This window comes from Erinaceus europaeus, chromosome 1 (genome assembly GCF_950295315.1).
Source record: "Erinaceus europaeus chromosome 1, mEriEur2.1, whole genome shotgun sequence".
Taxonomy (NCBI): Eukaryota; Metazoa; Chordata; class Mammalia; order Eulipotyphla; family Erinaceidae; genus Erinaceus; species Erinaceus europaeus.
Genome location: NC_080162.1, coordinates 192,038,098 through 192,054,368, shown reverse-complemented (window position 1 = coordinate 192,054,368; position 16,271 = coordinate 192,038,098). Strand labels below are relative to the sequence as shown.

Sequence of the window (16,271 nt, the reverse complement as noted above, 5' to 3'; positions counted from 1 at the left end):
AGTATTATGTGAGCATCTGATTTTTGAGTCTCTTTCGTTTACTTTCCTTCTCTTTTTTTGTGTGTGTCTCAAACTTTAGAGTTAGCAGAATAGACAAGCATGAAGTTACTTTTTCAGAATCATTTAGTAGTATAGAAAATGCTTATAGATTACTTTAAAAAATATTTTGCAGGTCCCTATAGGCTCTGGTCCAAGCCTCAATCAAAGTGCAGGATGAAGGAATGGGAGGTAGTTCACCTGTTAGGACACATACCTAACCATACAGGAGCCCCAGATTCTAACCTCAACACCACAAAGAAGTACCACAGCACTGGGGGAAGCTCCACAGAGAATGGAGAAGTAGATGGATGTAATATGTTGTGTGTATATATACTTGCATTTATGTCACACATATTTATGTACATACATGATATATATGTATATACAATAGCAATCAATCCAGGAGTGATTAAGTAGAACACACATGAGACCTCTGACACTGAATGATCGCACACACACACACACACACACACACACCAGAGAGCCCAGATGAAATAAGCCCCTTCCTCACTATGATGATGATGATGATGATGATGATGATGATGATGATTTTGCCTCCAAGTTTACCCATGGGGCTGGGGCTTGGTGCCAGCACTATGAATCCACTGCTCCTGGTGGCCTTTTATTTTGTTCTATTTTATTGGATGGGACAGAGAGAAATTGAGAGCAGAAGGGACGATAGAGAGGAGGAGAGAAAGATAGACACCTTCAGACCTACTTCACCACCTGTGAAGTGACCCCTCCCCCCTGCAGGTGGGGAGCTGGGGTTCAAATAGCATCCTTGCACTCTGTACTATGTGCACTTAACCCAGTGAGCCACCACCTGACTTTTTCTCACTACGATTTTTAGATTTTCTTAAAATGATGTTTAGACACCAATTTTTCCCCAATGGGCTAGGAATCTCATGTTTATCAGCTTTACTATTTGTAAGCACATCTTTAGCATTTATTATTAACTGTTCTAAAATGTCATTATTTTTACTGTCTTCATTTGTGCTCACACTACCTTATGTGAATGCAGAGACAACTTTCTTCTTTCTTTTGAATCCACTGCTCCTGGTGGCCACTTTTTCCCATTCCGTTGCCCTTGTTGTAGTTGCTATTGCTGTTGTCGTTTGGATAGGACAGAGAGAAATGGAGATAGGAGGGGAAGACAGAGAGGAAGAGAGAAAGACAGACACCTGCAGACCTGCTTCACCACTTATGAAGTGACCCCCCCCCCCCGCAGGTGGAAAGCCGGGGACTCCAACCTGGATCCTTGAGCCAGTCCTTGCACTTGGCGCCATATGTGCTTAACCTGCTGCACTACCTCCCAGCCCGCGCACAGCTTTCTCCTAAAAAAAAAAAAATTAAATCTTAAAGCTTATTTTTCTTTGCAATTCTAGGATTCATGGTACTTGGTAGCAGATTATAAATACGATAGAAAAGCCACTTAGAGATATACTCTCACATCATTACTCTGGCAGTGAGTATAGGAAATATTGAAGAGGAACCAAAAGTGCCTAGCAGAGCTCAAGGACTGGACTGTGTCTATTTTCAACATTTCAGAGACTCCAACTGATTAGCTGTTCCTGCACTAAGAATCTCTTCTTAGGCCTCTACTTAACTGCGGGTTACTGGCAATTGCCTGGGATTTAAAGACAATAGTGCACACCGGGCCTAAATGGAGGTCATAACTTAGGCTAGAAAGGTAAGTGGTTTATACATATGAATAAAACAGGAAATATTCTCCTGCAGACATGCTATCCACTTGTGGTAATGTTTCATCACTTTCATGGCAGGAACGCTGACTCCCTTGCATTTTCTCTTCCTTTCATTGGTGTGGGGGGGAGAATAATGGTTTAAAGTACAATTGTTGACATTAGGAATAATTTCTAATCACCCCATACTATCATCTATTGTCTGCAAAACATTCTTGGACCCCAATCTAGGTCTCCATCTGTGTGTTGCTGTCCTGGGTGCTGATTTTTATAGAGTGAGTTCAAGACACAGCTACAGAACCCTGCTCAGCTGACAGTGTTCCTGCAGGGGGAGTCGCTTCCCAGGTGGTGAAACAGGTCTGCAGGTGTCTTTCTCTCTCCCTGTCTTCCCCTCCTTTCTCCATTTCTCCCTGTCCTGCCTAATAATGACGACATCAATAACAACAACAATAACTACAATGACAATAAAAAACAAACAACAAAGGCAACAAAAGGGAAAATTAAAAAAAAAAAAACTGCCGCCATCGGGCGGTATCACAGCAGGGTAAGCACACATGGCACAAAGGGCACGGACCCGCATAAGGATCTCTGTTCGAGCCCCCGGCTTCCACCTGCAGGAGAATCACTTCACAGGTGGTGAAACAAGTCTGCAGGTGTCTATTTTTCTCTCCCTCTCTCTGTCTTCCCCTCCCCTCTCAATTTCTCGCTGTCCTATCTAACAACAACGACAGCAATGACAACAATAAAAATAACAGCAACAACAAGGGCAACAAAAATGGAAAAAATAGCCTCCAGGAGCAGTGGATTACTAGTGCACACACTGAGCCCCAGCAATAACCCTAGAGGCAAAAGAAAAAATAGATATAATAAAAAAAATAATAATAAAACACTATTCCCTCTCTCTTCTTACTTGCCTGGAGTCTATAACTAAGCTCTAGCTGTTGTGCTCATGGTTCTTATCACATCCTTGATGTTTCCATCTCTGTTATTAGCTCACATCTAATACAATCACCATTTCTTTCTTTTTTAATTAAGAGGCTAGTGGTTTACAGTACTGTTATTGCACAAGTATAATATTTCTCATCTCACTAAAATAAGTGTCTCTCACCCCCCAAATAAGGTCCATCATCATGTATCAGGACCTGAAATTCCACCCCCCAACTCTCTCTCCTTCCCCAGAGTCCTTTGACTTGGTATAACACACCAAACCCAATCCAAGTTTTACTTTATTTCCCCTTTTTGTTCTTGTTTCTTACATTCTTCCTGTGACCAAGCTCATCCCATATTTTTCTTTCTGGCTTATCTCACTTAACATGATTCCTTCAAGCTCCATCCAACATGAGATGAAGAAGATGAATTCATCATTCTTAATAGCTAAGTAGTATTTCATTGTGTATATATATGATTTTCTTAGTCACTCATCTGTTGTTGGACACCTAGGTTGCTTTCATATTTTGGCTATTGGTGATGCTGAATTCATTCAGTTTCTCTATATTTGAGAAGTTTTTTACTTCTCCCTCATACTTAAAGGATAATTTCATGATAGAGTATTTGTGGTTGGCAATTCTTATCTTTTAATATTGTAAAATGTCGCTCTACTCCTCTTTGCTTCTAGGGCTTGTGATTAGAAATCTGATAAAAGACTGATGGTTCTACCTCCATGTATTATACTCTTCATCTCCCTAGCATTCTACAATATTTCTCCCTTGTACTTGCTTTTGGATAGTTTAATTATAATGTGTCTTGGTGACGATCATTTTAGATTCAAGAATTTGGTATTCATTCAGTATCTTGTATGTCTATGTATTAAACATTGCACAGTTGTGGAAAATTTTCTACAATGATATTGGATATAATGTGTAGATTCATGGCCCAAGAGCTGTAAGTACTAATACTATTTTTTTCCACTAGCTGAAACATTTTCATAAACATATGTACCGTAATTTCTGAATTGACACAGAGGTTTTCACGGCTCCTCTGGGGAGGGAGTATCACTGGTAAACTCACTGCATCTTTATACAGTTATCTGATCACATTTGACCTTTTTGTTCTTATATGAATCTTGCCCTGGGATGAAGAGATTAAATTCTCCACTAAACATTCAAAGTACAGAAAGTTCATTTATCAAAACTTAATATCTTCTCATTGGTAAAGCCCTTAATATCTTCCAGTATTTTCCATCACATGTGCATAATATTTCCATTATAGTAAAAGACTTTTCTCATACTTTGTGAGAACTGTGCTGGGGCTTTTTTTCTTTTTATTTTCTTTATTTATAAAAAGGAAACACTGACAAAACCATAGGATAAGAGGAGTACAACTCCACACAATTCCCACCACCAGAACTCCGTATCCCATCCCTTCCCCTGATAGCTTCCCTATTCTTTATCCCTCTGGGGGTATGGACCCAGGGTCATTATGGGGTGCAGAAGGTGGAAGGTCTGGCTTCTGTAATTGCTTCTCCAATGAACATGGGCATTATCAGGTCAATCCATACTCCCAGCCTGTCTCTCTCTTTCCCAAGTGGGATGGGGCTCTGGGGAAGCAGGGCTCCAGGACACATTGGTGGTGTCCTCTGCCCAGGGAAGTCAGTTGGCATCATGGTAGCATCTGGAACCTGGTGGCTGAAAAGAGAATTAGCATATAAAGCCAAACAAGTTGTTGACTCATCATGAACCTAAAGGCTGGAGTAGCACAGGTGAAGAGTTGGGGGGTCTCCATTTTATAAATAGCTAGTAGGCATATTTTAGTTATTTTCCAAAGGGCTTGTGGCTATACTAGTGTCTTTCTTTCTTTCTTTCTTTCTTTCTTTCTTTCTTTCTTTCTTTCTTTCTTTCTTTCTTTTCCCCCCTGAGCCTGAAATCTGATATGCAGGTGTATCCTAGTTATTGTCTGGGGAGACTGCTGGTACTCACTTGGGGGGAAGTGAAATAAGCCATGCTACTGGCTTCTTGTGTTAACCCTAGTGGCTAACAACAGGAAAAGACCAGGAGACCATTTAGTCACAAATGATCTCTCTATTGTACAGAAGGCAGGGTTTAAATAGCAGAAGGGAGAAAAGGGCATTCTTCACATGTGGCAGCAAGGGTGGGCTTTGGAAGGTCAGAACCCCCATGGCGAAGATTCTAAGGAATTGATAGTGGTAGGGGGGAGAGTTCCAGAATGATTAGTGGCAATTGGGTAAGAGAGTCAATTAGCTGAAGGTGTTTACAAGGACATTTTAATTATCTCAACAAGGGAGAAGTAGACAGAGAGGAGCCTTGAAGGAAGATAGAGGAGTTAGAACAAAGTGGAGGAGGGGTTTAAATAGGAAGGAAGAGCCTTTTGGTCAAGGCAGAATGGTGATATGTGGAGTATGTGTGATCCCAGCAGGTGAACTATAGTGAACTTTAAGCAGGCAAACCATTTGGTTTAAACAAGGAAATGACTTAAGTGATAGGAGGTGTAGGTTCCCGTGATGCTTGGGAGACTGACAAGGGGGAAGTGAGTCAGGAAAGCTTTTCCCTCCATGCTCAACCCCTGGAAGGGAGAGGCTAACAGGTGGGGTATCTATTCAGATCTCCATCTTTTTTTTAAAATTCTTTTTATTTTATTTTATTTTATTTATTTATTCCCTTTTGTTGCCCTTGTTTTTTTTTTATTGTTGTAGTTATTATTGATGTCGTTGTTGTGGGATAGGACAGAGAGAAATGGAGAGAGGAGGGGAAGACAGAGAGGGGGAGAGAAAGACAGACACCTGCAGACCTGCTTCACCGCCTGTGAAGGGACCTGCCTGCAGGTGGGGAGCCAGGGGCTCGAACCGGGATCCTGACGCTGGTCCTTGAGCTTAGCGCCACCTGTGCTTAACCCACTGCGCTACAGCCTGACTCCCCAGACCTCCATCTTAATGATCAGAGTTCCCCTATGCTCTTACCATGCTTTCACAATTAACCCCACAGGAGATGATGTCATGGCTGCTAAAAGGACCAGAAAGCATGATCAAGGAAGTGAGTAGCTTCCAAATATGGCAAAGGTGTATAAATATTGTTGAATGTAAACCCCATCGATTTGATATGATCTGGGGCCCATATTCAGCTTAGATGCCTATGTAACCTCTGTATCCCTGTAGATCTGAGCTCACATTCAATGGTCATCAGTAGGAACATTCTAAGCTGCCCCAATTTCAGGACCCATCTTCCTCAGGTGTAGCATAGAGTATGTTGTCCAGCCTCCATTCAGCGGATGGGACATTTTCTACCCTTGTTGATCCAGGTTGAAGGCAAGATCCTTTGGGGGGGGATCCACAAAGGGGTCTATTGTGTTATTCCTGATAGAGATGACTAGTAACAATGGAGAGAGGGATTTATTTGAGGTCTATGCCCATCATGTCTGTTTGGGAATCTCAGGACTCCCCGACTAGGGCCTCAGCTGATGGGGTGGCCTGATAGTGACTAAAGAGTCATTGTAAAAGTATGCCAGTCTCTTGCCCTTATTCAGCTTTTGCAGTCCTTGCTTTGCTAAGGTTAGCTTTGGAGTGACTGAGGGAAGTATAATAGGAAATAGGTGAGAAGGGTATCTAAGTCTAAGTAGATACAATTTCATTATGAACTTCATACTGACTCACTGTAGACTATTGTGTACTTTTGCTTTCAGGTATATATTTTGCCCTAACTTATGGATATATGTGAACATATGCCCTATCTCATGGAATTTGGTCTATATCTAGGTTTTGGGACTTTGTTAGGAAGTGAACCACCTGGAATGGAATTAGAGAATCCTATTAAAGGAAAGGTCTCACCCGAGTAATGAGGCTGAAGGGTTGACATTCCATGCCTGATGTCTCTGGACACAGTCTGAAGTGAAGCATACTGAGGTGGTACTCACTGCATTGATTAAGTTGGGATGAGCAGATGTAATATCATTTGGTATGAATTGAGAGAAGCATGCAGAAAAGTGAGCCCCACTCTAGAGGTTCCAGGACTAGGGACAGGCTCTATAGAGGAAGTGGAAGGTTCCTGCTGTCTTAGGGTTTAAGAAGACAATAGATAGTTATTGCTATAGTCACATTATTTGGAAATTGGGTTAACTTTGAAAAATCCATTTGTTAGGATTTGCTGCATCATACACAACATCACCATAGTTTATGTCCTTGACATTATTTGTATATAGCTGTGCAATCGGTTGCTTCGTCTAAGCTTTTAAGAGAGTCAACATATCAAACACTCAGCCTATGGTCTGTGCATTAAAAAGTTTGAGACATTCAATCAGTTTTCCCTCTCATATTAATTAAGTAGTGATTTATATGACTACAAATTAATAGGAGTGTACATAGACACCATTTCCACCACCATAAGACTGTGTCCCATCCCCCACCTCCACCCTCCCTGCCCCATGAAGCCGCACATAACATGTGCTGGTTATTAAATGTCCTTGTGGTGTGTGTGTGTGTGTGTGTGTGTGTGTGTGTGTGTGTGTGTGTGTGTGTGTGTAAGAGGAGCATCTTTGTCTTCACTTATGTGGGTTTTTATTGCCTTGTTTCAGAATTTATTCTAGACTCTGGCAGCCTATTTCTACCTTTTGAGCTAGGAGCACAGAGTTTTGTTTGTTTGTTTATTTCCTTTATTAATTCCTTAATTTTTCCCCAAATAAGTAATTTATTTAAAAAAATTGTTATTCATAGCGCTATAGCTTAATAGGAGTATAGATTAGCACCATCCCCACCACCATATATCTATGTCCCTCTGCCCACCCTCCTATAAAGGAGCTGAAAACTCTACCCTCCAATCATCCCCAGAGTCTTTTACTTTCATGCACTACTAAACCCAGTCCAAGTTCTGCTTTCGATTCAGAAGAGTGTCCTCTGATTTCTCTGCTTTCTCTAGACCCACTTGTGAGTTCTGCCCTATGACTCAAAATGATTCTGGCTGCCCTGTCAACTCTTGCCTTAAACTGTCTTTGTGGATTTCCCCCACTCCCTCCTTCCAAAAGTAGCACCCACCTGTGGCTTCAGGATTTTTTCAGACCTTACCATTGCAATGTTGTAACATTCCAGCTTATTTTTCCTTGCTTTGTCTGGTTGTTTCTGAGTGTGGTTTTCAGTTGCTATTACTCTATGTTCACATCCCTGGAAGTCTCTTCACCTATTTATTTTTATGTTTAAGTGCACACATCGTAGTGCAAGGACCCAGATTCAAGTCCCTGGTCCCTACTGCTAGGGGGAAAGCTTCACAAGTGATGAAGTAGGGCTGCAGGTGTCTCTCTGTTTCTTTCCCTATCTCCCCGTTCCCCTTTCTGGCTGTCTCTATCTAATAAATAAAGATCATAAAAAATAAAAATTTAAAAAAAAGGAAGAGAAGGCAGGACCAAAGAATAAATGGACAAAGATATATATATATATATAATAGTCAAACCATATTTGAAATCTTGGGAGAACTAATGCAGATTCCAATAGAGGAAATTGGGATACAGAACTCAGGTGGTGGGAAAGGTATGGAATTATACTCCTGGTATCTTATAATTTTGTAAATTAACATTAAATCACTAATTAAATTTTGTAAATTATTTCATTAGTGCATGAGGTGGGGCTACACTTTTTAACAGAGATACTCAAAGCATATCTCATTCCCCTTTTTTTCTGCCCACACAGTCTCTGAAAAAGTGAAAAATTTATACATTTGGAAACTTTTAATAGAGCTCAAAACCCTTTCACTGTTCTCCTGGGATCATCCATAAATATGCCACTTTATTCAATGCCAGTGCCTATTCTACAGTCAGGTTTTAGTCTTGGAAAATTATAAAATAGCTTCCAGCTTTCAAAACAGAATTCAGTGTCTTTTCTTGAGGGTAGATATAGGAGAATATGTGATAAGAAGAGGTGGTTTTGGGGCCAGGTGATGGTGCACCTAGTTAAGCGCACACATTACAGTGTACAAGGTCCCAGGTTCAAGCCCCTGGTCCCCACTTGCAGGCGGAAGCTTCATGAATGGTGAAACAGGGCTGCAGGTGTCTCTCTGTCTCTCTAGCTATCTCCCCTTCCCTCTAGATTTCTAGCTGTCTTTACCCAATAAATAAATATAATTTTCTAAATTATATTTATAATTATATATAATTTTTAATTTATACAAGAGTAAACTGAGGTAGTGAGTAAGTAATGTGTCTTCCTAATTATTTCCATTATTTTACCATTCAGTGAAAAGTGTTCTCTGAACTCTCCAAAGATCTACTTACTGTCAAATAGAATGGTCTTTCTACTTCTGGATTGTTCTTGATCTTGATCTTTCTGTTGTATTACTTTGTTAGCTACCCCCAGTATTGAATAATCATTACTATGTAATAAACCATCCCCAAACCCAGTTACTTAAAAAAAAAAAGCATTCATTATTGCTCACACAAATGTAAGGCAGGTGGAATGAATGTATTTAAGCTAGGTTCAGTTAGGTAGCTCTGCTTCTCATGAACATCTGCTAGTTGACTGGGGAATCATGTGTTTCTCATCCTTCCTTTTATTTCAGCAGACTAGCCATTACATGTTCTTACCATGGCAATAACAGAATGCCAGAAAACAAGTAGAGATACTTGCAATGTTTAAGAGCTCTGATAAGAATTGGTGCAATGTTATTTCCGTCACAGTTAAAGCAAGTCACAAGGCCAAGGGCAGGAAGTAAATCCTTATTTTTCTGTGGGTACCCAGATAGTAAGGGAAGTGATTCAATCTATTACTACCCTTCTTCTTGAAACACCACGCTTGTTTCACTTAACGAAAAACTAAGCTAATCCTTTCACCATTTATTGAATCAATTCTTCCTTTAATTTAGGCTTTATCTAAGATGTAATCTCAGTCCTGATTTCCTTCCTGTGTGACTTCCCCCAAGGGAATTTATCTAAGATCAGACTCTCTGCTTCCTTAATGGCCATTTCCAGTTTGCCATTGGGAATTTCCATATTTCCATTTGGAGTTTTCTAAACTCAGAACCTTTACCCCCATGGACTACTTAAATCAATGTTTCTTCCCAAAGCATAGATGTTTGTCTGGAAATATATTTGGGCCTTTAGGTCATGTTTTGATGCAATGCAAACCCCCCCCCAAAAAAAAGAAAACTTATTTACATTAAGAGGAATTTGGTATGTCTAAAAATTAAAAGAGAGTATAATATATCTGACAGAAAAAGTATCTGGAAGAAAATCAACAAAGATGAGTAGTGTATCAAATGCTCTTTTATATGAAAAAAATGGATAACATTACTAATACTTTTTAAATCTAGAGTTTACATAGGATGTCATGACTTCTTCAGTGGTTGGATAATTTGAAGTTCTTGATATGGAAAAACCTGCTTTTTATTGTTATAGTTGTGTCCATTTTGTTGCAGAACTCTATCCATTGTGTGTATCTGAGAGAGGAAAATTTAGTAAGAGATTTTCAGTAAGAAGAACTTTTTAGAAACAAAATGGGCTCAACTGCTCTATTTTCTACGTGTGTCTTTCCTCTCCCTTGAAGTGTCTTATTACCTCTTTTCCAGTATCCATCAAAATCCTATCAATTTTTCAAAAATTACTCTAAGTTTTCATCTCTCCATAAAGTCCTCTGCAACTACTCACATTTTTCTTGATGACTTGAATTTCATGTTTCTAATCTCCCCCTCACCACAACTAAATTAATAACTCTGACAACAGAATAGTACACACTATTACATAACTCCAAGTAGAACACAGTATTTCAAAATTTCACATATAAAACACAACAGTGAGTTTATAATAGGCATTCAAAAATGTTTTACTGTCAGCAACAACAACAAAAAGATTTCATGATTTCTAATCTGGAATCATTAAACTTGGCTAGAATTTGAATCAGATTTGTATCCCCAGGAATCTGATTGTTTTCACATTGCTTTCTGAACATTTTAGAAGAAAGCTGTTTTTTAATGATAGACCAAGAGAAGTAACAGATTTTCCAATCCCTTGGCACCTAAATTCATAGTTTCTTACTTGCTGTAAACACTCAAATTTGAATTTAGATATTATCTACAAATTATAGTGTGAGAACTATCAGGATGTATATGCCATCATTTTTTCATGTCTGAATTTGATTCAAAACAAGAACCCACCAGCAATTGGGAACATGTATCATGGAGGAGTATGCACAACCCTAGAGAACAGTCACTCTAGTTTGTATTTGGATCTGCCTGTTGTCATGGTTACTGATGTACTCAGAGAGATTTCCTTCCTGAATCATACTCTGTAAACCTTCAATAGAAATAGGCTGCTTTAATTTTCTCTATCCTTGAATTGAAACTTAAAAACGGCATTAACTCCATAGATGTTTTTATAATTTGAGCAGGATTTTAAACATGTAAAAGGAAAAGGGAGTTTAACCAGTGAGCCATTCTGAAATGAGACCTCCCCTTGTGTGTTCATCAGGGATTTGCTGAGTAGATACATACAGGTTTCTCCTGCCTACCAAAAGCTGAGTATTGCAAGAACTCCCCCCAACCCTGGATATTCGATACATTTATTAGAGAAAGAAACTGCAAGGGCTATGAAACCTTTTGTAAGCTGAAAAGGCACATAGCAAACAAAATAAAACAAAAATAATGGCTAAAATATGGAAATATTTTACTGTCTTCAGATTCCAAAAATAAAATAGCATGTTGGGGGCCAGGCAGTAGCGCAGTGGGTTAAACGCACATGGTGTGAAGTGCAAGGACTGGCAGAAGGATCCCAGTTTGAGCCCCTGGCTCCCCACCAGCAGGGGGGTTGGGGTCGCTTCATAGGTGATGAAGCAGGTCTGCAGGTGTCTGTCTTTCTCTCCCCCTCTCTGTCTTCCCTTCCTCTCTCCATTTCTCTGTCCTATCCAACAACAACAATAGCAGTAACAACAATAACAGAAACAAGGGTAACAACAAGGGTAACAAAATGGGAAAAATGGCCTCCAGGAGCAGTGGATTCATAGTGCAGGCACAGAGCCCCAGCAATAACCCTGGAGGCAAAAAAACAAACAAACAGTAGCATGTCAAATCTTGCCAGATTCAAATGAGCATTCGCATAGCAAATCCTGGAATGATATGATAAATACTTAATCTTAAACAGAGGAGAGACTAGAAATGTCTGCATTCTCTGCTGTAGTGTCCCTGCCTCTAGAATTACTGCCAGAAGATAGTTGCTTAACCTTTTAGCTTTTGTAAACTTTTCATGTAAAAATGGAAATCCTGGTTGAGCTTCTTTCACTAGTGACACCAGACCCTAACGTAAGTCTTTCAAGAAAACTGCACGATGCCACTCAAACCTTTCAAAACCAGAGGATGTTCATATTTGGGACACACTTATGGTCCAGTTTCTGCCCTGGAAAAATATTAGAGCTCTGTGATGGATAAAGACAAATATGCAGTTGATTTCAACAAAGTATAATCAGTGCTACAATTGAAACAAAGTAAATAAAGACCCACAGAAATATAAAAGGGAGATGTCTCATCATGTTTAAAATGCTAGTATGTTCAGATGGAATAGAAACTTCCATATTGGCAATCTGGGAAGTTTAACAAATACCTTTGCAATTGTTCAGGGTCTAGGGTAGCCATGTTACCCTCACGGTGATTAGAGGAAGCAGTGGAGTAGGGACGTCAGTACTGTCATATGGAGAGCGCTCTCACAGCGGATACTCATCAGCCTCTCTTCCTCTTCTGGCTGCAGGAACTCTTTCACAGACATCCTCCGTGCCATCCTGCTGTCACTGGAAGTCCTTATCGAAGATCCAGAGCTTCAGATCAATGGTTTCATTTTAATTATAGACTGGAGTAATTTTTCCTTCAAGCAAGCCTCCAAATTGACCCCTTCAATCCTCAAACTGGCCATTGAAGGGTTACAGGTATGTCCAATGAATGCACAATAGGAAACTCATGGTGAGAATGTAGCAATTTTCTTATTGTAACCAAAGTAATCTCTTTTTTTATCTTTTAGCATGAAAAAGGAGAATATAGATCAAAATTCACCTGTGACTGCTATGTATTTTTTTTTTCTTAGCCTAGGCTAAGATGTTTGGTGTGTGTGTATGTGTTTAATTAGCCTTCATTTTCATTAATAACTCAAATTGCTGTTACCACAGCCTCAAATCAGTCAGTGTAGCAATTACAAATAAAGCTAAGAGATGTGTAGCCTAATTCACCAGAGAACTCATGGCTGAGCTGGAAATGCAGTTCAATCTTTATTGAGGAACAGGAATGCAGTGCAATCAATCTAATCTCTCTTCATTAGAAAATCCTGTCCTTTATATCTCCTGAGGCGGAAGTGTCTGGTCGGTAGAGGAAATATGTAGGATAGAGGGTGGGGAGAAGGAAAAAGCTCGTGAACCAGTGGGGATTAAACCATTGCGGGTCTCAAACAAAACAATGATTATGTAAATAGACCACAGCATTAAGCAATGCAAGCAATCCTAACATGATGATCAAAACAGAAGGGGTCTTAGAAGCAGAATTTGAAGCAGACCAACAACAGAAGCCAGACCTTCCACCTTCTGCGCCCCATAAAGAAATTTGGTCCATACTCCCAGAGGGATAAAGAATAGGGAGGCTTCCAATAGGGGATGGGGCATGGAATTCAAAAACTTTTATTTGCCATTCATGAAGTCTCAGAATAAATTTCACAGTGCCATCGGTGTGGATAAAGGCACAGATTCAATGGAGAAAGGGAAAGGTAAAGAAAGCCACTGTCAGTAAGAGAAGTGACAGCACCTCCTTCTTCCTGTGCACCTGCTGAGGTACCTGAAGAGGCCACTGTGTCTGCTGGATCCCAGAGACACTGTGGGAGATGAAAAAACTATGTTCTGTTGGAGGGAACACACCCTCTCTGCTGTCCTGCCTTTTGTAGAGTTCATGTGATAAAGCAGCCCATCAGCGAGAATAAATCAGACTAATTTTGTGCTGGGCCACCAGTTTGAGGCGTCTACTATTTCAGGCGTTGTCAAGGATGGCCTGCTTCTCAGTTCTTAGAGAATCTGGGGCCCTAGGATATGACAACCTATTCTTCCTCCAACACACGCACACACACAGACACACACACACACAACATAATATAATATGTTTTGCAGAGAGAAATGGGTGGAGCCTACTCTTCAGGATGCGAGAACTTCAGGTCACTTGGGGTTAGTATCTCTCCTTGAATTACCACCTCGTTCCAGCACACTGAGTCTTAGCTCATCTCTACTCTTAGTTCTCTATAAAGATACTCATTTACTTTACACGCCATAAATCAGACAAAAGGCTAATAGCCAAAATATCTAAAAAGCTCACTAAACTCAGCAACCAAAGAACCCATTCAAAAGTGGGCAGAAGATATGAACAGAATATTCACCAAATAAAAGATAAAAAAAAAAAGCCAACAGACATAAGAAAAAATGCTCCAAGTCACTGATTGTCAGAGTTTTGTAATGTTTCCAAGATCAGTTTTTGGAAGTATTTTTTTGTAAATCACCATAGCCTAGCCATTACAATAAACACATGGCATTTATCAATGTCTAGTCAACCCCAGTACTTAAAGAACTTTACTGAGCATAAGTGTTTTACTTAGGAATATTAGAGCCATATGTCCTATAGGCTATTCACAAAATACTTTCTTCCTTTAAAGTCCCCAACATAAGAGTTTAGAGAAAATTAATTACTTCTCTCTCTCTCTCTCTCTCTCTCTCTCTCTGTCTCTCTCCAGGGTTATTGCTGGGGCTCAGTACCAGCACTACCAATCCACTGTTCCTGGCAGCCATTTCCCCCCATTTTTTTAATTGAATAGGACAAAGAGAAATTGAAAGAAGAGGAGGTGGAAAAGGAGCGGGAGAGAAAGGGAGAGAGAAAGACAGTCACATGCAGAACTGCTTCACCTCTTGTGATGTGTCCCACCTGCAGGTAGAGTTGGGGACTTGAACCCAGATCTTTGTGCTTAACTGGGTGCACCAACTCCTGGCCCCTGAAAATCAATTACTTCTTATTTACCAAAACAGATCTAATAAGTGCTCTCTTCCCTTTTCATTTCTGTGCTCAGATCATTTTCCTCTGACCAGTCAAACGTTATCAATACATTAGCCTTCCTTAAAGTTTATTACAAGACATTTAGTTGCTGTTGTTGAAAATGATTGTGTAAGATTTGTATCGGGCTGCGGAGATAGCATAATGGTTATTTAAAAGACTTTCATGCCAGCTCCAAATATCCAGGTTCCAGTCCAGCACTACCACAAGCCAGAGCTGAGCAGTTGAACAATTCTTAGGCTCCAGTTCTGACTCTGTGTATGTGTGTATCTCCTCTGCATCCTATCTCTCACATTAAAATAAATAAATGTTAAAAATATTGTATCTACTTAGATTGAAACTATCCTATCAGGGTTGAAGCTGTCTAAGAGAAAAGGAAGTTCAGAGTCAGGTAATAATAATGAAAAGATAATAGTTATGAAAGCTATCAGGATATGGAGTTCTGGTGGTGGGAATTGTGTGGAATTGTACCCTTCTTATCCTATGGTCTTGTTAGTGTTTTCATTTTATAAATCAAAGTTTTGCTTGTTTTGACCAGAATACTGCTCAGTTTTGGCTTATGGTGGTGCTGGGGATTGAACCTGGGACCTCAGAGCCTCAGGCTTGAAAGGCTTTTGCATAACCATATGTTGTCTCCCTATAAATAAATATTAAAAAATAATAATAATGAAAAAGACTTTCATACCTGAGGATCAAATGTCCCAGGTCCAATCCCCAATATCATCATTAGCCAGAACTGAGCAGTGCTCTGACAAAAAAATAAAATAATAAAAGTAAAATTTTAAGGGAAAGACAGTTCATTGCATTTACAAATTTGAATACATTGGTATGAGAATACTTGTGAGAGCAGTTTGGCCAATCATAAAAAACTTATCTCCCTTGGGGGTGGGGAAGTAGCTCAGCGGGTTAATCTCAAGTGACGTGAAGCGCAAGGACCAGCATAAGATCCTAGTTTGGGCCCCCAGATCCTCACTTGCAAGGGAATCGCTTCACAGGCAGTGAAACAGGTCTGCAGGTGTCTATCTTTCTCTCCCCCTTTCTGTCTTCACCTCCTCTCTCCATTTCTCTCTCTCTATCCAGCAATAATAACAACAATAATATCAATAATAACAACATCAATAATAACAACAATAAAACAACAAGAGCAACAAAAGGAGGAAAAAGCAAATTAAAAAAAAAAAACTATCTCCCTCCACAGCCTTTTCTGTTAACACCCCTTTAGGCCTTCATTCATTCTCTCTTTTTAAAAATATTTTTAAATTTTTCTTTATTTATTATTGGATCAAGACATAGAAATTGAGAGGGGGGGTAAAGAAAGAAGCCTGTAGCCCAGCTTCACCACTTATCAGGCTTCCCCGTGCAAGCTGGGGCCCCGAGTCCTTGTGCTCTGTTGTGTGTGCACTTAACCAGGTGAGCCACCACCTGGCCCCAATTCATCCATTCTCGCTAACTTCCTTCATACATCCTATTTTTACACTCCGTTTCCAAAGGATGTGTTATGTCCACTTGCCCTTGGTGAGTTCAGAATGCCTTATTCATTCTAAAGGTT

General features: G+C 39.9%; 1 protein-coding gene across 1 annotated transcript in view; it reads left to right on the top strand.

Moving 5' to 3' along the window:
- The window catches only part of CLVS1 (clavesin 1), a 210,647-nt gene that overhangs the window by 99,546 nt on the left and 94,830 nt on the right, over window positions 1-16,271 (top strand). Inside the window, exon 3 of the mRNA XM_007527478.3 lies at window positions 12,402-12,576. Within this exon, the coding sequence (XP_007527540.2) occupies window positions 12,402-12,576 (175 nt within the window). The remainder of the gene's footprint in view (window positions 1-12,401; window positions 12,577-16,271) is intronic.